At 38.6% G+C, this 24,014-nt stretch overlaps 1 protein-coding gene across 2 annotated transcripts in view; it reads left to right on the plus strand.

Moving 5' to 3' along the window:
* Positions 1-2,819: 2,819 nt before the first annotated feature.
* Positions 2,820-24,014, plus strand: part of ADGRD1 (adhesion G protein-coupled receptor D1) — a 162,001-nt gene continuing 140,806 nt past the window's right edge. Inside the window, exons 1-8 of one of the 2 annotated variants that reach the window (XM_075719005.1) lie at positions 2,820-2,990; positions 3,085-3,121; positions 7,558-7,641; positions 10,960-11,055; positions 13,925-14,047; positions 18,695-18,874; positions 20,081-20,335; positions 23,931-23,995. In XM_075719005.1, the coding sequence (XP_075575120.1) occupies positions 2,922-2,990; positions 3,085-3,121; positions 7,558-7,641; positions 10,960-11,055; positions 13,925-14,047; positions 18,695-18,874; positions 20,081-20,335; positions 23,931-23,995 (909 nt within the window). In that variant the 5' untranslated portion in view covers positions 2,820-2,921. The remainder of the gene's footprint in view (positions 2,991-3,084; positions 3,122-7,557; positions 7,642-10,959; positions 11,056-13,924; positions 14,048-18,694; positions 18,875-20,080; positions 20,336-23,930; positions 23,996-24,014) is intronic. The other variant, XM_075719006.1, reaches the window with a different exon arrangement.

Below are 24,014 nucleotides of genomic sequence, written 5' to 3' on the forward strand. Positions count from 1 at the left end.
GAGAGCTGTGCTGGGCAGAAACCTCTGTAGCAGGCTTAGCAGGGGCTGCCCGCTTGCCCAGCGTGTGCAGAACTTTGTGCTCCTACTGACATGCAAATACTTGACACGGACATTATTTCATCAGCAGGGGCTTCAGGAGCAATCCGCCGGGATTGTGCGGCTTCCAAGCGCCGGATGGGTTACTCTGGTTTGCACGCAGGATGCCCGCCGGTGCCTCTGGTCTGCGGTGGGAGCAGTGTGACTCTGCAGGTCAGGTTTCCAGAGGATCACAGGAATAAATTCAGAATTTGCTTCTGCAAATAATCGCCGATGTCTGCTTGCAATTTGCTGTTTCCACAAAAATTTTTGGCAGTGAACATGTTTGCTTGGATTCTCACAATTGTTTTGGTAAGCATATTCTTTCCCTTGACAGGCCCCTCTTGGCAAATATTTCAAATTCCTGTATTTCTCTTTTTACATTTTAGCTTTTCTTAGGATTTTTAGCTGTAGCTCTCTATTCTTTCTGAGGGTGGCTCTACTTGTTAGTACGTGAAGCAGAATTCCTAGGGTTTATGCAGAATTCCTCCTCTTCAGGATATAGAGGAGTTTGTGGCTAACCGTAATGAGGGAAGGAGTCTTAAAAAAAACTAGAGGGAAATAAGCAAAAGACAGACTGGTTATAACTAAGTGGGAAGCTAAATTTTTGTAGGAACCGAAATCCAAAATTTTCAAAATTATTTTGTCGTTATGTCCTAAATCAGGGTTACAAAGAGAATACACACATTTTATTTCAATACTGATATTTTGTAATATTAAACTCTGGTAACATTGAAGCATTGATGCAGCATGAATATCTTAAGGTTTCCAAAATTATTTTTGATCTCTTCAGTCCTTGGACGCTGAAGTCCCATCTACTCGCCAGTCGTCTGCAAGGAGCTGGTTACCACCAGAAGCTTCGGAAGTGCAGTGTAGATCTGGGGAGCCAGGTGGGTAAATCAGGGCTGCAACTGCTACCAAGCGTATATAACCTCTATATAAAGCGTCGGTGGAAAGCTGCTTCATCCCTGAAGTTCTAATTGACTCTAGCCAAGCGTTACTGCAGGGGGTTGGGCTCGATGATCTCTCAAGGTCCCTTCCAACCCAAAGCATTCTATGATTCTGAGTCGTGATTAAGAAGCAGACGGGTGTGCTGGAAGGAATAGAGCGACGAGAAGGACCCAGGCGACTGTAGGCTGAGACAGGCACCTGAAAAGACGGAGCCACGAGTGCCCGGGTGGATGGGCGGGGAGGGCAGGGTAACTACAGATCAGCGGACGAGCTATGGATGGGCAGCGGCATGCGTGGAAGCCAGGCGCGTGATCCCTTTTCTATCGATCGCGATCTTGTGTGTCCGCTGATCTCGGGCAGAGGATGTTTTGCTGCATGAGTAAGCATCTGGGGCTAAACTAAGATCTAATCTATTGACATAATTTTTGGCAAAAGAAAAGGTAAAGAAAATAATTTGAATTTTGTGGAGATGCCAACGTGGTCTGATTTCAGATTTTTAGTTTCTCATGCTGCCTCTATCCCCTTTAAATGGCTGGGGTGAGGATAAAGGAGGGGTTGATATGGAAATGCAGGGGGGAGACGAACAGGGATGGAAAGCTTATTGAATTTTAATATTAAAATACTACTCTTCCACTTTATTTCACTGAACATAAAAAAGAACTTGGAGGGAACTGACAACAAGCTTTTTCCATAGGGGAGCAGAGTGAATGAAGAATATCAGCTAGTTCTAGCTGCTATTTTTCTCTTATATATAAAATGATGGTTAATATTTGTGACATAGTTCGAGTGTAATTGGGAGGCTCTTATAAAAATACTTACACATAATTATTTTTTATTAAAAAGAAATTAAAGTGGCAACTACAGACGTATTTTCCTAGTTCTTTTACTAATTTTGTGGTGCGACTTGGAGCAAATCAGGGAAATGACTGATGCCTCAGTTTCCCCTTCTTGACAGAGACACAGTAAAGTTAATCCCTCAGAGTGCTATGTGATTTAAAGCAGTATTCTTTTTAAAGGTCGTGCTGCTTTAGACAGAAATACAATCTGTTACTTTAGTAACTAGATCTTAGCTTTCCTTCAAAAATTTCTGTCCTAAACCCGTTTTATTTTTGTTAGGCGCTTGAATTCTGAATGCTTGCTCTGGCTTTGACTCTTCTTTAAGTGCGCAGATTGCGAAGAGCAGTAATCTCTTGTATCTGTTTGCTGAAGCACGTTGACTTGTTTCCACTTGTTCCTAGCTGGCTGGTGTTAGGACCCAGAAAAGAGACAGCAGCAACGTGATATAAATAGAGTACCAGAATGGGACAAAGTTTGAGAAGAAAGCATGACATCACTCAGACTTGCTCTCCACCCAAAAAGATCTGGGATGGAGGTGCAAACGTGAGCTGGACAAGCGAGGAGTTAGCAACTCTCTTCAGCTCCGTTTCTGAGGAAATAGCGAGAGTTATACGCCCTACGTGCTATAAGGAAGTACAATTTCTTGCAAGCAAAACTAAAAATGGCTTCAGATCTCTGACAACGTGAAAGTAATTGAAAGGAAAAGGCAACCGCAGGAAGAAAGTTGAAGACAAGATCTTTTCTTTTTGGCACAGATTGTAACATAAATATTTGACTTCTTTCCATGGAACAGTACAACTTTTGCATCTGAGGCACACTTCTTTTAATTTTCTTACAGTCACGGTAATTTGTTTATAGTTAAATGAAGAGATCAAAGTGTGAAGCAAGCAGATACTACTCAAAGGCTCTGGAAGGATATTTTGCCCTCACTGAAGGAACGGACTTCTCAAACCTGCATGGAAAATGTCCCTTTTAATACAAAAAGTAGCAAAGGAAAACTTATGATTGAGATCTTGCAGGAATCTGATTTCAGTTGTACTTTTAACCTTAAATAGACCATGGAGAATTTATTCTCTCTGCTCTGTTGTCATTATTCTTTGCTGATTTTATTTCAGTACAAGCATCAGGTAATGTTCTGAATATGGTCAGTACTGAGATATATTTGGCTTCCTCTTAGCAAGTTTTGCCTCGCTGTCTCATTATGTAATGTTTTCTGTGCAGGTGTATGGAAACTATTCCCAGCTACCCAAACACCCAGGTAAGGAATGTTCTATTTACGTTTTATGACAGTGTGCTGAAATATTTATTTGCTTCTTTGGTTTGTATTTTTCATTTTCCTAGTAGCCCCAAAGAAACTGTGATCCTACATTTGAATGTCAGCTCTGTATTAAAAATGTAATAAAGTAGCAGACTGTTCCAGTCATTTTAAATTCAGTAACCTACCTACTAAATATTCTGCATAGAAATGTATTTGGGGAAAAATGGATCGTATTTGATACGTGGAGAAATCCTGTACACAGTGTTTGTTTATTATTACTTTTTCGAGCATGAATTTCTAAATAGGACCTCTACACAGACTATTTTCTTTTTTTTTTGCCCTCACTGTCTTAGTGTTCAGCATTTTCAATTCATTGATTTACAGTGAGGTATACCAGCTTGTATACTTTGCGGTACTTTGGCACGGCTTCGAGTCCTCCCAGCCTTCATGCTTAAGTTTAAATCAGTTATAGGGCATATTAAGGTTCTCTCATCTGTTTTCAATGTAGAAAAAACTTACTCCAAGCTTATTTTGGTGTCTGTGTGTGTAACTGCAGAATTCTTCTGTTTATATAAATAGTTTAACCTCAAGCCTCATGGTGGTGTACAAGTACAATTTTACTGCTTTACCAATTCATGTATTGCTTTGTGCTTTTAAGTTTTAACCGTATGTAATTATTTTCAAAATAAAATACAGAGCGATGTGGAAAAGCCATGTTGTCTGCTATTGCAGTAGCTTCAGCCGGATTAGTTTCTTTTGTTCTACCTTCATTCAAAAACAAAGAAATACTCATTTCCTATAGATGAGGATTGCTGGCTTCTAGCTGGTGGAACAATATAGGGGGGGGAAAAAGCCTCCCGCAATAAGGGGGCAAGTTACACAACATTTATTTTGTAGCAGTGTGTGTGGGGAAGCGTAACTGCAAGCGATGCTTTCTGGATTTGAACTAGGCTGTAAACAAGTCCTGTGCTTTTTGTTCTAAACACAGAGTAGTTACCTATCGGAAGGATATTGCAAGTTTAAGTTGAGTTCAAGGCAACAGGTATCTGTTTTCAGAGATCTTCTCAGGGCTGATTGGCTGGAAGTGGGGTAACAGCGTGGCTTTATAGAGTTCAGAACTGGGGAAAACCCCATGTGCAGCGTGGCTCTAGGCAATTCACTTGTATTAGCTATTTCCCTTCCCATTTTTTCCCTTTTTTTTTTCCCCCCCAGCTTTTAAATGTAAGCTCCTTAGAGTATAACTTCTCCTTAGGAGTTTGTTTGCCAACCGTGGCAATGCCTTTATTGTGGTGATGCTGCTGCTGCTACTACTACTAAAATACTTGTGCCACGTTGTGACACGCTTTTTTGGCATCAAATAATTTTCTCCTGGGATTTTCCTCTTCTATTTTTCTCTAATTTTTTTTTCTACCACCTCTCTCAACTTTAATCCTTTTTTTCTTTTCCCCTGATACAAACAAAAGGGAAATGTTAATGGGAGCAAGGGCTATTTGCATATAAGCACTCTGTGAAAAAGCAGGCACGTTCTGTGCCCTGCAAAATGGAACTGGTAGTTTGGTGAAAGACGGATGGACGTACATTAGCATAGGTTGCATATGTGGCTGCTTTTAATACCATAGAAATTCACAATGTTCATTTCTTTTGCAGCAGCCAGAATACGTTTTTTGAAGATAAAGTAAGCGCGTACCCAGATTTAATTTATGTAAATGCAAAAACCTTGTTCCTGTATCCCGTTTCCTCAGTGTGCTTTGCCACGCTCAGCTTAGTTGAGCTTGGGGTTGCCTGGAATTTTCAGACTGGGTTTTGGATGTGCTCATTCTGTGTCGTTATTCTCTCATGTCGGCAGTAGCTTTCTCCTTTTGTTAGCAGTTGTGCCTTTCTCTGTACCTTCCAAATATTCAAAGGAAACATAGAGCTGTAGAATTGCCTCAGTTTCTCTAAAGACATCCCCATCTTATCTATTTATAGTCATGCTCCGTCCCTGTGGGAAAACCTCTATGACGACTGCAGACATTTCTAGTTAGGTAGGCCAGTAATAGATCCTGATCAATTATGAGTCTTTTTTTAGATATCTTTGGTATAGTTGAGTTTGGAAGCAAGTCCGAGTACCTTCACAAGATGCAGAGCTTATTTTAGTTCTGTGCTCTCAGATCTACGATTGCTTGCTGTGATGTTTAGCAATTTTATCAGCTTTGTGCTCTTATTAAAAAAAATTTTCGGATCCTCTCTGTGTCACAGCTCTGAAACTATACCATGAGGATGGAGGACATCAAAGCGATCTCCGCTGTGTGGGATAGGCAGTTTAAGGATGCAAATAAATTTTTTGCACCTTCATATCCATGATAAAGAAATTCTGTTGGTATCCAGGCAGTTAAAATGATAGAATAATTATCAAATAGGCAAACTGTTTTGATCTCGAGTGAAGAAAGGTGTGGGATAGGCTGTAAATGTCAAAGAACACTGCTCGTGATTTGTTTTAATTTGCACACTAGGTGTGGGGAGCTTTTGTATGATGTGCGACAGCTGAACTGGCTTTTAAGAAACTTATCTCTATCAGCTTTGCACCTTAGGTTCTTGAAAGATTGCTTGGGAATGAAAAATGATCGTAGGGCAAAGAACTACAGATGTGGTGTAATATAAATACTCGTTCTCTCTGTACCTGTCGTCCGTTGTGTCGTTCCCTCCCGCCTGCCCCCCAAAGAAAAGATTAACTCAAACTAATAGGATGATAGTTCATGATGGTGAACTAAACACATTCTCATTTGCATTCACGGTAAAATTTCTGTGTATCTGTATGAACATTCTAAAACTTTCTTGGATATAAGACATCATAAATTTATTTTGGCACAGCTGGTTAAGTTAATTATTTTGAGAATAAAGGATTTCTTGCAGCTAACAAGATAATATGAAAGCACAATTCATGTTTTCCTACATTATTAATGCTCTACCCTTAAAATAGAATTCTTATCTTAACACAAAATTTGATTGTTTTGGGCAGCCTGCTTCTGGTCAGATTTGTGAGGTCTCATCTGAAACCTGTTCAAACTCATCAATTAGACCGTGCAGATAAATCTGCCAACGGAAGCCAGCAGATGTTTTGCTCTTGTCAGCTTGTCCACCTGTTGCTGAGGAGGACACTTAAGAAAACAGACTGTTCTCATCAGCCTCAAGGAGTTGTTCTGGTTTTGGTGTGGTGGAGAAGGTTCTGAAGAAATAGTTCACTCCTTCCCATACGGCATTAGCTTTTCCATATGTTCCTTAATATTCTGGAACACCTTCTCCTGAGGAACATCAAATTCCTTCTGTTAAAGTAAGTTCTGCTGTATGACTCTGTTAAGGTGCAAGTTATCTGGAGACATCAGGAAGGGTAGAATCTGCAGTAACAACCGTGCAGGCACCTATACTCTCATCCATGTTGCAGCTCTTCCACCCTTGAGTACTGCTCCTTACTGGTCTGACTAGCGTCTTTCCATAGAATCCTAGAATCGTTTAGGTTGGAAAAGACCTTTAAGATCATCCAGTCCAACCATTAACCTAACATTACCAAGTCCACACTAAACCAGTTAAGGGTAGACTAGACTAAACCATGTCCCAAAGTGCCACATCTGCCTGTTTTTTGAACACTTCCAGGGATGGGGACTCCACCACCTCTCTAGGCACCCTGTTCCAATGCTTGACTACCCTTTCCATGAAGAAATTTTTCCTGATATCCAACCTAAACCTCCCCTGGCGCAGCTTGAGGCCATTTCCTCTCGTCCTATCGCTAACCACTTGGGAGAAGAGACCAACACCCACCTCACTACAACCTCCTTTCAGGGAGTTGTAGAGAGTGATAAGGTCTCCAAAGCTGAAAAAACACCTGGCTTAATATAACCTGAATGTGTTGCACTGGTTTTCCAGTGGGTTTTGGAGAGAGGATAAGATTCCTGGGAACTCCCTAGCATCTTCTCCTACTCCCTTGAACTGCAGAGAGCTGAGTTACCTGTGGAGGAGGCAGTAGCAGAAGTAGTATCCTGTAGAGGCTAACCATTCCCCCTTGCATTCCCTTCTCAGCGCTTCGTACTATCCACTGTGTTTCAGATCTCAATAAAATCTTGAAGTTACTCTTGAATGACTCCTCAGCTGTTACTTCAATGAATGCTGTCTGATACACTAGCAGAGATTTAGTCAGAGACTGTTACACTTTTTGAGTGAAATTAAAATAAAAATCAGTTGGGTTTTAAAAACAGGTTTTCTGCAGTGATCAAGCAGATAAATGGCTTTAATCTACTCTGCCATTTTGATTTATGATCTTGCGTATGTGCTGTACTTGATTTACATAAAAATCTTGTTTTACTTAACCTATTGAACTCCTTTATTGTTCTCTTCTGTGGAGACTTGTTATGTTCTTTGTTGGGCCTTACTTTAATAACCTTTTCATCTGTGTTTCTTGACAGGGTTCAAAGTTCTCGCATCAGCTTCCCATTACTGGCCATTGGAAGATGTGGATGGAATTCATGAGTTTCGGGATACAAATGGAGGTAGACAAAGGATTCGTTGACAATGGCAATAATATAAGTATTTGTGGTAGTCTGTAAGTAGAACAGGAGCAGGAGAAATGAAAGGGGATAGCTTTTGTACCACAGCAGTTGAGATTTTTTTTTTTCAGTTACTGTTTTTGCAGTGCTCCCGTGTCCAAATTATATTGTATTTGTGAACTGATTTTTATAGAGTATTCTCAGACATTTTATGGGCTGTCTACACATTGTTAAGGTTATAAAGAGGAAAGGTTTATGATCCAAAAAGTCATTGAAATCACATAGTTATTAGCTGCTTTGGTACATGCATAACACGAACTCATACATTTAGTGACTGAGATCTTTGGCTATGCCAGCAGTGAAGATGCCTGCTTCTTTTTGCTTTTTGGAAGGAGTTAAATGCCCAAATTCTTCAGACGCTTTTCAAAATTGCACGTAGTATCCATAGAAAAAGAAGTGTAAGTTCTTATCTGATTACTTCTTACTCTTTTTTTATCTGCTTTTGGTTATTTCCTTAAAAGCAGTATTGCAGCATTAGTTCAAATATTTTTTCCAATTGTACAAAACCAAAAGAGGTTTGGTAAGGCAAAACTTCCACTGATTTGAAAAGAGTCAGTTGCCAGGACATCAGGATCCCAAAGGGAATGATATCGAAAGGCAGTCTGGTTGGATTCAGCAGTTTTCTGGTTCTGCTCTTTCGCATCAGGAAGAAAAAGGGTGATGGGGGCTTCCCGGGGATGTGCAGGTGATGTAATTAATGGAGCTTTGACTGAAGCACTGATGCCCATTGCAGCATCATGGGCTTGCAGGGCCGTTCCTTTCAGCTATGCTCTGCCTCCTTCTGAGACTCACAGGTCCCTTAGTAATTTTCACAGGAGCTGTTGTTCCTCTTCTGCCATTATAGCCAGTTCCAAGTTGGGGCGATGTATATTCCCCCAGTATTTCCCACGCTATGGCTGACCGCCTTGGCAGTTGAGCTAAACTGTTTTGTACTAGTGCAAGCGGTAGCTGCTGTGTTACTCCTGGTGACTGTAATATCTTTACCCAGAAAGATTAAATCAGGAGTTAGAGACCTTTACAACCTTACATGAAAAATGTTACAAAAGTGCCAAGTTATTGCTGTTTAATAAACAAAAATGGCAACATCAATCTCTGTTCCTAAGTGGGCAAAAGACCCATAAATATCTCAAACTTTTTATTCCAGAGGTGTTCAAGTATTTTAAGCTTAAACTTTGACCCATCTTTCCACAAAGCTTCTTAAAGGAATGAAATTGACTGACCAGAAATAAATCTGGGCAATATTCTGCTCCCATTAGAGGCTGATGGCAGCATTCACATTGACCTCAATAGAATTGTAATTTGGCTTACAAAATGTTACCATGAGTTCTCTGATGCTGTGCTAAAAGTAATTTCCTGATGCTGGACTTCACATAGTTTGAAGAAGAGTAAGGCACTCCATGTCTAGCACTGTTTTGGCACTCATGTTACAAAGATGTTGTTTTGAAAGCGCTTGAAAGCAATATATAAAATATAGCTCTTGGAAAAATGACTACTGATGTTAGATTGTTTTTCAAATAACGTTAAGCTGCATTATCTCAGCAAAACTCAGAAATCTTTTCAGTAGCATCTTGGAAGAGATAAAGCAGAATATATAAAGCTTCTGATCCTACAAACCTTCACTTACAGGAATGGGACTGGCTCACATGAGCAATCTCCTTTGACTCCTATTATGACATTGTGTTAAATTACTTTATAAATGAGCCAGCTGCATGACTTTGCTGAAAAAAGCCTGGAGGACTTTGTCTCACTATTATTTGCTGAAGATGCCAATAGCCAAAAGTCTTTTTCTCTGCAGTGCAATTCTGACAATGCTGAATACTTTTGTTAATGTTGTAGTGGATAGCTCAAATTCTTAGTTGCTTATATTGTGTGTTATAATGCACAGATATTATTTCAACTGCCTGCAGCAGAAGTTTTATATATCTATCTGGCATTTGACTTTGATATACAAGAAAAGTTTTCTTTATTGTAATTTAATGCAGGTGGCAATCTGCTTGTTTTTGATACCATTCTGATTACACAACTCTTCTGTTTGTTGCTAGAGTCTTTCTTGTTTTTCCCCCTCATCATATCATGCAATTATTTTCATTCCATGTTTCTCCTCTTAAATCCTTGAAGCATCATAATCTGTCTGTCATGTTAATCCATTTTATTTGTTGAAGTCATTGTGTGTGAAGCCAGATTTATATCTCTCAATGCGTTTGTGTTGTGAGAGAGAGTGTCAGCAAATTAATTTTTTGGTTATCTCAGCAGTAGAAGCAACTGAAGAGAAACAACCAACTTAAAATATAGCAAAGAAAAAAAGATGTGGCCGTGTTCAGGTTTTTCATCTGACCCCTGGTTTTCCATGCGCTTTTCTCTTGAGTTTTTTGTGTGTGGGGGTGTTGGGGTTTTTTTAGGAGCATTTGCCTTTCCCTTCTGCGAGCTCAGTTGGTCTAAATCCCAAATCAATGTGCCTATTTATTTTCATGGGCTTTCCATTAAGCTCTATTTGCCTGCCCAGGGTAAATAATTACGGTGCACAAGACACTGTTAAATTATCAAAATAAGAAAAAAAAAAACCCTAAGAGAATAAAATTTTATTGTCAGATATACAAAATTGGGTTTTTTCTTATGTCTAGGTGCTATTGCTTGTGTTTTAATTTGTGCCTGTTGCCTCTTATCTGTTCACTGGCTAGAACTGAGGAGAGTCGGGCACTATCTTTACATCTCCTGCCGGGTGTTTATGCACATTGCTGAGATCCCAGAGCCTTCTCTTCTCCAGGCTGAGCAGTCCCAGCATTCTCAGCCTCTCCTCGTGCCAGGTGTTCCAGCCCCTTAATCATCTCTGCAGCCCTTCTCTGGACTTGGTCCAGTATGTCCAGGTCTCTTGTGCTGGCGAGCCCAGAGCTGGACATGGGACTTCAATCGCCCACAGTTTTCGCACCAGTGTAATGATTTTTGTTATAATTGCGGAGTTCCTTACCAGCACGATTATATTTCAGAGTCCTTCAACTGCAGTTGTATTTTTTTTATAGTTTTTTTTCTCCTCAGTCACTGTAAATAAAAAAAATTGTTTTAGCGATACTGTATTTACTTGTGTAGTTAAAGAATGCAACATTCACGTGCATACAAGTCCTTGGGAGAAGTGGTTGTATGATAATTTTAAAGGCCACTGACTAACATCTGTGATTTGTGTTATGTTGAGAGATATGAACTGGTGAATTCGTTACTGATTGTTTATTCATTGTTTTGCTTATTTTCTTTTGTTGTTCCACCCAGCTCTAAGAATCCACAACTTCACTGTGCTTCCTTCCCATAACTCTACCTTTGTATATACCAATGACTCTGCCTACTCTAACTTCTCTGCAACTGTAGGTGAGGATTTACATATTTTTTTGTTCTGCATTTGTCAAGCTTGGATGTTTCTTGTAACATTGGATTCAAAGTTAACACTGAGTTTTGGTTCAAGTGCTAAAGGTCTGTTTATGCTTACATTGGCATATGTTATTGAAAAAGCACTCCTGCAATGTTACCTGAATTACTCTGAAATACTGGGAGAAGCATTCCCGTGGGACGATGGGCCCCAGCGGTCCTCCAAAACCTAAAATATTTGTATTAAGCTTAAAAGAAACAGAGATGACATTTCAGAGGAACATATAAGAGCAAATAGGTTGAGTTTCTTCCTCTCTTTCAAGGTTAAAAGGAAAAAGAAGCCATCTGTTTTCCACCATTTCATAGTAATTTTTAAAGGACAGATTAAGACAGACAAAAGCAAGCAAATCTGCAAAGCCTGGAAGTAAGATCTTGTCACTCATGATGTCTTTGATAAACACGTTTAGGAAAAAAAAAAATACCAAGCAAAAATCTGCAGAGATATGTCCTTTTAATGATTTTTTTTTTTTAAACATCAACACACCAGGAGATAAAAGGAAGAACAGAAAATGACAACTCCCCAGGGAGAAACCTGACAGATTGGAAACTAGTTGCGTCTACACCAGAATAAGCTTAAAGTCATTTAATTGAAGTCACTAGGATTTATACCTGTGAAGGTGCCATTGAAATATGACCTCTTGTCGACTTCACAATTAGGTATTAACTCACATTTAGTTGTTCGAAGTTCTGACCCAAGGAGGAGGATGAAAACGTAGAACTGTGATTTGGGCTGCTCGGACACTAGGAGGCTTATGTTAGAATACTAAACCCACTGTTTTTCTACTCCAACAGTAAAAGTATGCTGGCAAATGTGAACTCTATTAATAACGAACTTCAAATGACCCTAATTCCTTTCAGTCCTCGCTTATCTGCTTTATAGACCATTTGCATAGTTCTCACATAATAAGATATATTCAATATGAACATTAAAAGGAGTGACATCAATAGCAAAGAAAATGCTATGGAAACAGAAATGCATTACCTTATGGGATTTATGCTGGCTGGATTAATTTAGAATTCAAGAGTTCGAGAAGAACTTAGAAATGTTTGCTTCGCTCCATGATACACACTCAAATTTTTCAAAGAAACTGAATTTTATCTGTCTGTCAGAGACAGAACGTGATGACTGCTTCCTCAAAGGGAAGGGAAGATACCTGAAAACTGTGATATTTGAGGTTTGGCATGAACTAGGAAGATATTTGGACATACATTCACTGGGGGCTACGCCAAGCTTTTGCTGTTTCCCTGTGTGGTGTTATCCTACAGATGGACCAGCACTGTGACTGCCTCGTACCTGATGGTTGTCTACGGTTTGAAAATGAGATGCCCTTTTGCCCGTGTCCCCGTTATGCCCATTGCATAAAGGGAAGCATCATTCTGAATTGCAGTATTTGTGATTATCGCTCTAGATAGATGGCCTGTCCCTAGCACTGACCGTGCGTACTTGGCGTGCTTTGCACTGTGCTCTGCCGTGCAAAAGCCTTCTGGTAAGTCAGGTAGATAGGCAGTGATAAATAGAGTGAAGTCCTTTATGTCCCATCCTTCGTGTTTTAGACCATTTGTGCACCTTCCTTGTTTCCGTCAAGATCTCATTTCATTTTCAAATATCAAGGAGCACCTAGCTGGCAATTTCTGCACCACGGAGCAGGAAAAGACGGTGTTCTCATTGCTGGTGCTTCCCTTGGAGCAGCTCTTCTCCGAACACAGTCTTTTTCACAAGAAATTATAGAGAAGGATCTTAAAACCAAGGTCCTGAATCTTCACAGTCCTTGCAGAAATTCCAAACTGAATAATTATGTTCTGTCTGCTCAGAAATAGTTGGTAGAGCATTCTGTGTTCTGTGGAATGCATACTTTTTAACATAGCAGAATTTTTTTGATTGTGATTTCCTATTGTCTTCATTGCTCAAATTAGTCCCACTTTTCATTTTGGGACAAATGAGATGAACTTCCCATCATCATCTATCAGTTGGACTCTCAGACTTTAGTGAGGTTTCCAAAGGTAAACAAATGTCATGCTTTTTTAGTATTAAGAAGGCTTATGTGCTTTAGCTAGTAGGAGATGAATCAACAGTGCTTTTCTTCAGGAGGGAACACAAGAAAAACACAATCAAATCACAAGACAATTACTCATTGTCCATGTTAGGCAAAGAAATAGCCCTTCCAAATGACAATGATGCCGTACCAAAGGATGTCTGAAAAAGATAAATATTTGTGCCTTTTAAATAGAGCTTGTCAAGTATATTTCATTGGTTTTTTTTTTAATGAAAAGTGGCTTTTGATCACAAAACTTCCATTTCAAAAATGAAAGAAACCTATTCTGATACATTTTTGATTGATTAAAGAATTTCTTCACTAACTCAGCCTAACAGTAAGACAGAAATACCTCTGTGATGTGTCAGATATCCAGAACTCTGGGAAGCATAAGGTTTATTTGGATGACTTGGAAATAATAATTTTTGCATGTATGGGTTCTGTCAAGCAGTCTTAGTTAATCAAGAATCTGAGTGACAGATGAGAGTATCATTTTTACAAACTTGAAATGAAAGAGTTATCTGTACGGTCCTTATTTAAAAAAAAAAAACCAAACCCTAAAACCAAACAAAACCCAACAAAACCCCAAAACAAACCAACAAACCCCCACCAAACTCAAATAAAAAACAAAAAGAAAAACAACCACCAAAAAAACCCAAGGAAAGCAAACCTATATCTGGGACAAGATAAACATATGAGGTAGAAGAGTCTGTTAAAATCATGTTTCCAGGAAGTTTTCTTTTATATAAATGTTAAACTATATTTTGTTTTTCCTTTAGATATTGTAGAAGGAATGGTGAACAAAGGAATTTACGTCGCTGAAAAAAAAGGAGTTACCTTTCTCTTCTCTGGAAACTATCAAAATTCTTGCATTAGTAATCCAGAAGTCTGTGGACCTGAAGGTTAGTAAATTCATTAATTACTATTTTCTTTTGCTGTCAAATGATGTAATTCAATAATCATTGTTCCTTTCCTCATTGGAACAAACTCTCTCAAATTCTAGCTTGACACTATTCTTTATTGACTTTTGAAACAGTTGAGTGTTGATTGCTGGAAATATAGTGTTTTCTAAATGCAATTTAAATTAGAACTAATCACCAGCTACCTAGATCAATGATCTACAGTATAATTAATTCAAACAAAACCAGAAATAAGCTTACAGTGCCCCAAATCTTTCTTGTGGCACCAAGATTAATTCCTACAAGAGCTGCAGTAGGACAAACAAAGAAGTTGTCCTACAGGTTTAAAATTTAGGAGGCTTTTTTCCGGTGTGGCCTCTTAGCAGGAATGGGGTTTTTTTAGATTCATCTTTGGGGGTAACCAAGTTTTTAAGTCTCCGGTGTCTTGGAATCCATTTGTCGTAGGTGCTTAAATCTCTTTAATTTCTGTTCCATTTCTTCTTGGGCTAAGGTCACAAAATGACAGGTGTAATAGCGGGGCATGGATTTGGCAATGTGTTGATTACAGCAGATGATCAAAACTGTATGTGACTGTCAAACCAAACATACAACTAGTAGCTAGCATAAAACATTCACTCGAGATTTAAAATTCAGTAGAAATGGAAGGTTCAATGGAAAATGGTGGCTTTCTATACATAAACTCCAGTAGTCCCTAAGCTTAAGCAATATTGTTAACACTGAACTTTCTTGCTTTTATTGACTTAAGTCATTCTTCAAACTGGTAATGTTATTTGAAATAAGATTGTTTTGTTGTGTTTTTTTTTTTTAAGCTGCTATAGCAAAAGCTGTGTGTTAACTTTTTAAGAAAGTAGGAGAAACTCAGAGAGCAGATGGTACATGGCTATTACCTGAGAGTATTAGGAAAAATAATACAGTATCCTACTGTAGGCATATCTCCTGATACGTGCTGTAGCTTTTCATATTTTTTCATACTACTGGGAAATAAAAATCATCAGTAAGTCATATTATTTCTACATCTATAGTATAACATAATAATCAGAATAAATTATTTTTATAGTACCAGAGCACTCCCAGTATCTCACAAACAAGAACATTAAAACCATAAACCACTGAAATGTTCAGCAGATAAAATGTGAAGAGAAGAAATCATATAAACAATAAATACTAAATCACTGTAGCATGTTAAAAAAAAAAAAAAAAGCCAACACCCCTTCATCTAAAGAGTGTCTCTCTTGGTTTTTTCTCCAAATGAAATAAAACCTGTGGCAATGATAAGATGTAATTTTATTCAAGCCTACTATTGCTTAAACATCCCTTGATGTTAATTTGTTGCATTTGTGTAAAACTGGTGTTAAGTACACTTAAGCAGGGAATGCTTTCTGAAATGATCTTGGGATCTTCTCAGGTGGAATACTGCAACCTATGAAACAAAAGTCCCAATAATTTTTCCTAGCCTAAATTTAATAACATTTCAGAACTGTTATTTTGACTTGAGAAAACAAATTCTTCTTGTTTTCAACATTTTAAAAATTCTTCCACCACCTTCCTTCTTTCTCAAGAAATTTGCAAATAATCATTTTCTGTGAGCAGTTTTAAGCTCATTAAAGTGGCATTTTCAGTCAAAAGAAACATTTGCGAAAGACGCAAGAGAATGTTCTCGTAATCATTAGTTTGAACACAGTAGGAGAAGTTAGATTTAGTCAACATATGTGAAGTTGAAATTAAAAAAAAAAAAATTGAAAAAGCAGCCCTATGCATGACATGACATTTCCTAAAGATGAATGTTTATTGTGTGCCTTGCTTTATTTTTTAATTTTGGCATTTCATGAACCAACGCGCACATAAGGAGGGTTTAGATGCACAGTTTCCTTGTGGCTACAGGAGGATCAGTAGGTACAGGGCAGTCCGATAGGATAGACGAAGACGGAGGAAACCGGCTCCGCTGCTGACACGCTGTATAACTTAGGCTCTCTGTCTACATCATTTAAACGTCAGCTCTCAGCCTGTAAAGGAGGAATAACAGCACTTCCATACCTTTCAGAAGGGTGGTGAAGTGCTGGAAAAAGACTGTGAGACACTTTGACAGCGGAATCGCATTAAGAGCAGCGGCAGATTGATGTGGTCAGCCGTGGTGGCCCTTTCACCAGGGCGGTGAAGGATGGTGTGCAGAAACAAGGGAAATGCGTGGCTTTCTGGAAAGAGGGTTGGATTAGCGTTTCAACCTGTTACTGGTGTGGTAAAGAAGCTGAAATATGAACTCAGCCTTATCAGCCGATGAAGGTATTGCAACTTGCTTACAACAGATCTCAGATCGTTCAGCTGGGAGCTGACAGCATTTAGAGCTTTCAACCCCTATCCACGAAGATCTAGCACACTGAGACTGATGATGTTCATATACTGATTGATTTCTAGGAGGCCGATGATAATTGATTAGCATTTCCATAGTGGTTATTTTATCACATATAAACCATTTACGGAACGGTGTGTAGATCATGTAAACCGATGGGTGCTGTCATGAGGATAAACAGAAAGATCGGTTAGACAGGAAGATACTACATAGTTAAATTGTTTATTCTGCAATAACACCATTTTTAACTTTTCCGCTAAGTTAATGTGACAAAAAGAATATGTGAAATATAAAAAAATTATGTTCCAGAGAATAGTAGGGCGGAATATTTCTGATGACTGTAGTGAGCTGTCTGAGGCTCTTCCATCTTTAATCATAAAATTATCAAACATATAAAAAAAACCTTTATGGTTTTAACAAGAAATGTACATAATAGTCTGAGGGCTTCATTAACTTCTGCTGGGCTATCTGGTAGCAAATTGGCAAAGTTCGTGCAGCCTGGGCGGCCTGCAGAACTGCTAGCTATAAAATCATCCAGACAGATATTTTGACTACACGTGAAAAGAGCGTAGTCAGCAGGTTGAGGGAAGTGATTATTCCCCTCTACTCGGGTATATCTGAGTACTATGTCCCATTTTTGTCCCCTGATACAACAGAGATTCTGGTAAGCCAAAGTGGGTCCAGCAGATGACTGAGGGGGCTGGGCAATATGACACGGGAGGCTGAGGCTTTGCCTTGCACCATGAAGGAAAGGGAACGCTAAGGGCTGTCCTCAACCCCCCAGTGGGTGGTTGTGCAGCAGATGGAGCTAAACAATCTTGGAGATGCACAGTGGAAATGTGACAGGCAACGCAGGCACATTGTAGCGCAGGAAATGCTGATTAGATCCAAGGAAAAAAAAGTTTCTTCGCTATGTGGGTGGCGAAGCATCAGGATGGTTTGCGCAGAGAGGCTGTGCAATCTGCATCTGTGGTGGCGTTAAAATCTCAGCTGAGCTCTGAGCAAGCGGATCTGGCTCTGCTGATGGCCCTGCTTTGAGCAGGCAGTTTAGGTGATCTTCAGGGTCGTTGCCAACTTAATTCATTATGATTCTTTGTGGCAAAACCTCCTCCACTGCTGTACTTCATACACTTTTTCTCAGCCTGCTCTGAACTCAGATTTTATTGTTAGCACTTCATACTATAAATTCTGAGATGAACATTTTTAGGAGCTGTTTAGTTGAGCCGTTTTCTCTGTAATTGCATTTGACCGCAGAAACTCTACAGCAGAGCCACTATGAACTTCCGAAGTGTGAGGGAGGTTTGATTTGCTACTTGTGTTTCAGTCAAGCCTTTTGAGGTAACCTTTGTTAAAGAAAGAAACCATCTTACAGAAATCATATTTCTTTACCAATGTGCAATCTGAAGAGCTCTTCAATTTTACAGTATAATTGTAAAATTTACTGTGTCTTGAACAGGATTATTTGTGGGCAAAGTTAATCACACACGCACTTGCAGGATTGCACTTGCATTTTGGGAAAAGTTCTTTGATTTTTGTGTAGGTGGGGACCTCGGGATTTTGACTGTGGCTCTGCATGTTGCTATCCCTTACTTTTACATTGATTCTTTGCTTTCAGCAATTATTGGAGCACTGAAGTGTGAAAACACAGGGAATAACATGGTTAGAAGAATTAAAGTGTAATTAGCGCTCAATGGATGCTACTCAATAAGCATGGGCATGCTGACAGCCAGTTAGCGCATCAGTAGCTTGGAAGCAGTCAATGTATTTCTGGCTCTGCTGGCATTTGGTGAACGTCAGAAAAAGATGCAGATGCTGGTGCAGGAGATGGAGATATGAGAGCAACTTCTGTTTTGAAACAAGCAAAGATCACAGGAGGAAAAGGGGATTATCACAGGAGGAAAAGGGGATTATCACAGGAAGGTGAGAAGGGTAAGGAGACTGGTGAGATAAGGCAAAGGGAATGGAAGCATAAATCTGTAAGAAAAAACCCCTTCATTGCTCTTGGTGGACAAAGAACTTTAGTTTTAGCTGATAGAAGCTACTCGGGGCCCAACGATTACTACTATGTCCTGGGTACGCGCATGTGATGAGAAACCAAGGAAGAGATGTTTATTTGGTTTAAACTGTTAGAGCATTGTTGATTTTAAAAAAACTGCCCTTGTTTATGCTAGCAGATGATCTGTCTTCAAAAGCATCCCCACTCTCTGTATTCTACAGTACTGGAAATTTTTAATTGCACTTGTTTGTTTTCATTAAAATCTCCTCTCACTTGCTTTCATCAGGAGTAACATTTTCCTTTTTCTGGAAGACTCAAGACCAGCAGGCCAAGTTTCTCCCTGCCTCTGGTGGACGAGTAATTTCCAGTCGCTTCAAAATCTGTTCAAATGAAGGTGAAGGCTCAGTGGAATTTTACACCCTTGGGAATGCAATGATGAAGTGGAAAGCAAGCTTTAGTCCACCAGGTGATGAAAAAAACCCCATAAACTTTAATTTCTTTTTTATATTTTACTTTACTCTTGCAGAAAGATGTAGCGGTAAGAACACAACTTCAGGAAAGAGAAGTGGATCTATAAAAATAGCTACAAGAGCTCTGTGCTCAAGAATTCTCTTGATGGGGGGAGAGACAGATGAAGTACGATCTGAAAAAGCAGTGATATTATAGAACATTTGCCATTCGGTAACGGTCCTCAGACACAACTTCCAGTTGTTTCCGAACTGGAATTCTTATTGACATCAACAGATTAATGAGTGCTTAGATGGAAACATGAGTGAAGAATGCAGGTTAATCCCTGACTGTGCTCAGTATATTCTAAAACTGGATACATGTGCTGTCCTCTATTGCCTCCTAAATTAAGACTTTATTTGGTAACTATCTAACTGTGTGTTTAATGCCTTGGTCATTTTGTTATCTGTTGAGTGTCAAGTTTTGTATGCCATGTCATGGTATTAATAAACATTTTGGTATATCCCATATCTTACTGCTTCTATCTAAACTGTGTATTGCTGGGGAGCAGTATTACCTAGTGACTGGAACAAATTCTGGTCTTCAAGTAATGCCAATGACGGTCACTGAATATTTTCTTGCCTTAATTTGACTACCTGTACATTGGTAAAATAGGACTTTCTCACCTTGTAGTAGCAGAGTTTTATAAAGCTTAATAAATCAGTTTAAAAATCTTATTTTAAGAGAAAAGCTGCTAAATGGTAAGAATAATTCACACGTTTGTGGATTATCCAGTCCAAGTGAAAATTAATACTATGTTTTCAGCCTCTGAAGTATAACAAAGAAACTGTGGCAACTTTTTAATTAGTCTGTTTGCTTGTTCTCCAGTTCTTGTAGTGTCTATGCAGTTCTTGCTGAACTGAGTTTTGAGACGGTATTGAGGAGACTTCAAGTCTTGGCCAATAATACTTAGCAAGTGTAATTTATGAAACTGCAGTGAGCCCAAGTAAGAGTTCAGACAAAAGCTAACAGGCATTCTGCCAAAGTATGGGCTTCCCCATGGGTATAAAGATTAATATACATGACATCAGCATTCCATAATTCACTCTTAGCACTTCCTATACAGCTCCGTAGTATTGCACAAGTCAGCAAAAACTTACTGAACAGGAAAGACTCTAAATGGAATTGATTCATGGATTTTGCTGTGACTTTTACTGTTTTGCAGGTCCTTATTGGACTCATGTTCTCTTTACTTGGAAATCAAGAGAAGGACTGAAAGTCTATGTCAATGGAACTCTAAACACAACTGATCCAGATGGGAAAGTTTTCTATGACTACGGAGACCCCAGTGCAAATCTACTGACTGGGACGGAGGGGGATCAAACTAAGCGCTATGTGAATGGGGCATTTGATGAATTCATTATATGGGAAAGGGCACTCACCCCCAATGAAATTGAGCAGTACTTTACAGCTGCTATCGGTGAGTATACGCACTGTTTTCATAATTCATCTTCTGTAAAGATGCTGACTTAAAAATATTTAGTGTGTAGGGTTTGTGTTCCTTTTACATCTTTTAGCTATTGAATGTAATTTTTAGAGGCAAAAAAAGGTCAGGTATGGACGTCACCAAAATGCTCAGCTGTCTTTGGATGTGCAGTCTTTTTATCCTGGGTTCTAGCTCCTTAAAAATGTCATTAAAAAATTACCAAGACCTGAAGTATCCAGCCATTGTTAGATCCCCTAGGATCAAGAGAAGAGGAGCAATAATTAGACCTGAGGCAGAACAGTAGAAGGAAAGACTGACTCTGGACTTCTAACCTGCACTCTGGTTGTTTTGTAACTTAGAGCCAACTCACAGTCAGTGTATTCCAGCAGATGTGGCTAATAATGGTTAGCTCTACAGTTCCTGGAACGATAAAGACTTAACTCATGTGTGCTTGTGAACTAAAAAGAAGGATACCAGCTGAAATGTAGTATAAAAAGCAAAGAGTAAGGGGTAGAACAAAAACGTAGATGATGGGCCAGTAAACCCTGTCAGTTGTTCTATGGATCTTGATAATAAACTTTTCACTACAAGCTATTAAGTGCTTGTGTGTGAGCAGCAATTAGAAAACATCCATCTTGGGAATAAAGCTATGGGCCATCTGGAACATGGCTCTGCTGGCAGATTCCCTGCTTTCGTTTATTCTTACTAGGTTACTGAGAGCTAAAGCAGTTACACCCATAACTCTTGTGCTTCTAAACCCATGGGACCATTTGCACAACAGAAACTCTTCGAATAACACAGAACTTCTGATGTGTGCCCGGAAATGAGAATGTATGTGTTTGTGACTTCCAGTTTTGATTATAGAAATCAAATGTATACAAAATATATTTTATCAAAACAAAAAAACGCCAAACAAACCCTAGTTTATGCAGAATTGAAGCCACCAAAAAAGAAAACCCTCCGTCTGGTATATAATGAAGCAATCTATTTGCTTTGCCACACAAATAATAGCAATTGCGCTCAAGTTTTTTGTTTTAAAACCTTCTTATTTTAAAAAGTGATTCCTATGAAAGTCTTCAAAAATTCTGATGGGGAGAGCATTCATTTGGTACAGAAAATAGTTTTAAAATCTTAAAAAAAAAGAAGTTTTAACAACTTTGTAATGTTCTGGTCATGTTGGGAAAACTGCTTTTGTATTTGGCTGCTGTATCTTTTACAACAGTCTAGGGTTACTATAACACTATCCAGCTCATAGCTACCATAAATCACAATCTTTTGATTTAACGTAACTCAAGAAGAATGTTATGTTGCTAAACTCAAGAGTAGATTTTCAAATTGACCTGATCCATCTATATGTGTGCCCTGTTTCACTGTCAGAGAAGTATGACTTATATAAATACAAAGAGAACTCTTCTTTTTAACCCCTTGAATTCTTGTGAACTCGCAGCAAGCATCCTCTGAAGCCCTCCACCCTCCCATCTTCGCTCTAACAAATAATCAAGGCATCATGGAAAGCTCTTTCCACGAACGCAAATCCTGTTCAGGACTTAAGTTTCTACTTCTTTCCTCTGTACTCTGGTTTGGAAAGAGTCCTACTGGGGGTCAACAGATCTGGTTGCTTGTACACTTTTGAAACACTTTTTTTTTTTTAATTTTTTTTTATTTCTTTGAAACACTTGTCAGCGTTTGAAATGCTGCAGAAGGAGTTGGGCCCTTGGATTCTGCTACAGTCTAAATTTTTAAAGGGTTGTACAGAATTTTGCCTGTATCCTACCTTTCACTCCATGCTGATTTTTAGAAGGCTGTATTGCAGACTCCCTGGTTTATACATGGAGATGTTCATGCTGTGAGCTTTTGTGAGTTTACTGCAATTTGCATCACATTAGGTGTTCACAGGTTTTCAGGGTCATCTAGAACTATCAATTTTCTGTGAAAAATAATTTTCTAGCCTCTTAAATGAGAGTGAAGCTTGATGTGTCTTTTCTAGGGGCTTAGGAATTAAAATGTAAAAGGATGCCAGGTGTATATTTTTTTGTAAGTGTGAAGAATTTCAAGCCAATATCATTTGAAAGTGCTCAGTGATTTGGACCATTTGAGAAAAGTGGACTATTGAATTTTTTGCTTTTTCCTTCAACATAGTGGACTGATAGGATTTGGTAAAATTTCCAGTTTGATGGATGAAGTTAGAACATTCTCAGAGGAAGCAATGGATATTACGATATTAATCAACGTAGTAAACAAAAGTTATTCTTGGTATCTATTTATTGACTTTGGAGAGCTTAAAGCAGGGTTGAAGCTGGGCTAATGTGGTTTGACATAAGAAACTTAATAGGACAGCCAGTTTTTTTAATAGAATGAATAATCACGTTCCTTTTGGATCCATGAGAAAAATGTGTACTATATAGGCAACTACTGTTTGATTGTGCTGAAATACCACACTCCTGGCAAATATAAATTCTTGGTAAGACGTAGATTAGAAGAAAATTTTTTTTCTCTATCGCAAATGACCAATAAATCCCTTTCCACAGAAAGGAATCAATGTTTTTAAAATGGAGCAACTGGAAACCATCCAAAACCAAGTTTATTCTTTCTGGGTCGACAAATCATTTATGACATGCTCACATGGTAATTTTCAATGGCTATAGTGCTAGTGGGTGACATTTACTAGTAAAGCCTGATTAATAGCATTAATAGCAACCTCACTGTTGCTTGAAATCAACTTACAAACACCTAACAGATACATTATCTATAATATGCTCAAACTGCTAATGAAGGTTGTGTTTTGACTCCTTGACCCCTGTGATTTGTTTTATGCAAAACTAGCGTGCCCCAAAAGCTTTAGTATGCCACCATTTCTACCAATGTTCTTTTACTTGAGGGTGCCTTAGTTTTGCTGCAAGCAACAAAAGTATTTCCATTGACTTTGAATATTTCTTACAGATTTTTTTTTTTTTTAACATGGAAAAGTCTTTCTGAACTTGCCTTCATGGGTGTGATTTTCATTTGGCACTCGAGCAATTTAGACTCAAGATATAAGTAAATATTAGCATTTGGAGATCATAGCTGAGACTTGAGTCTCATTTTTTCCAGTGTCTCTATGTTCCCAGTCCCAGTTTGTCACATATACAGAAATACAGCAAGGTCCTATATGAAATTTTCAGAAGTGCCTACAGATTATTATTTATTTCTGATAAGACATAGGGTGGGTTTTTTTAATTTTTCCCTAAATAGTTCACATAAATGTTGGAGGAAGAGTTAGAGAAGGAAGATGGATGCCAATGTTTTAATTGTACAGTTGTCCTTTTTTTTATTGAGATGTAACACTTGAAATTTCCTGTTCACAAACAAAGGTTTAATTTTAAGTGTTTAAGACTTAGACTAAATTGCAAGGCTCATCTAGATAAAGATGATGAAATAAAATTGATGAGAGAGTAAAGGAAACGCTTTAAACAACCTGTGTAGCTACAGTACTGCAAATAAATAAAACGCACAGAACAGCAAATATGTTACTTTCAGTTAGAACTGATTCAACCTGCAGTGGGAATATCAGATTTATTAATGATGTCATTCATGTACGTGTTTTCCCCAGGTGTGCAAGTTTTGCTTTCTTCAACGCTTCCATGGTCTGTGATGACAACCACTACAAAACCTGTGGTAGGACAGTCCTCATAAC

Source organism: Pelecanus crispus, chromosome 11, assembly GCF_030463565.1.
Source record: "Pelecanus crispus isolate bPelCri1 chromosome 11, bPelCri1.pri, whole genome shotgun sequence".
Classification (NCBI taxonomy): domain Eukaryota; kingdom Metazoa; phylum Chordata; class Aves; order Pelecaniformes; family Pelecanidae; genus Pelecanus; species Pelecanus crispus.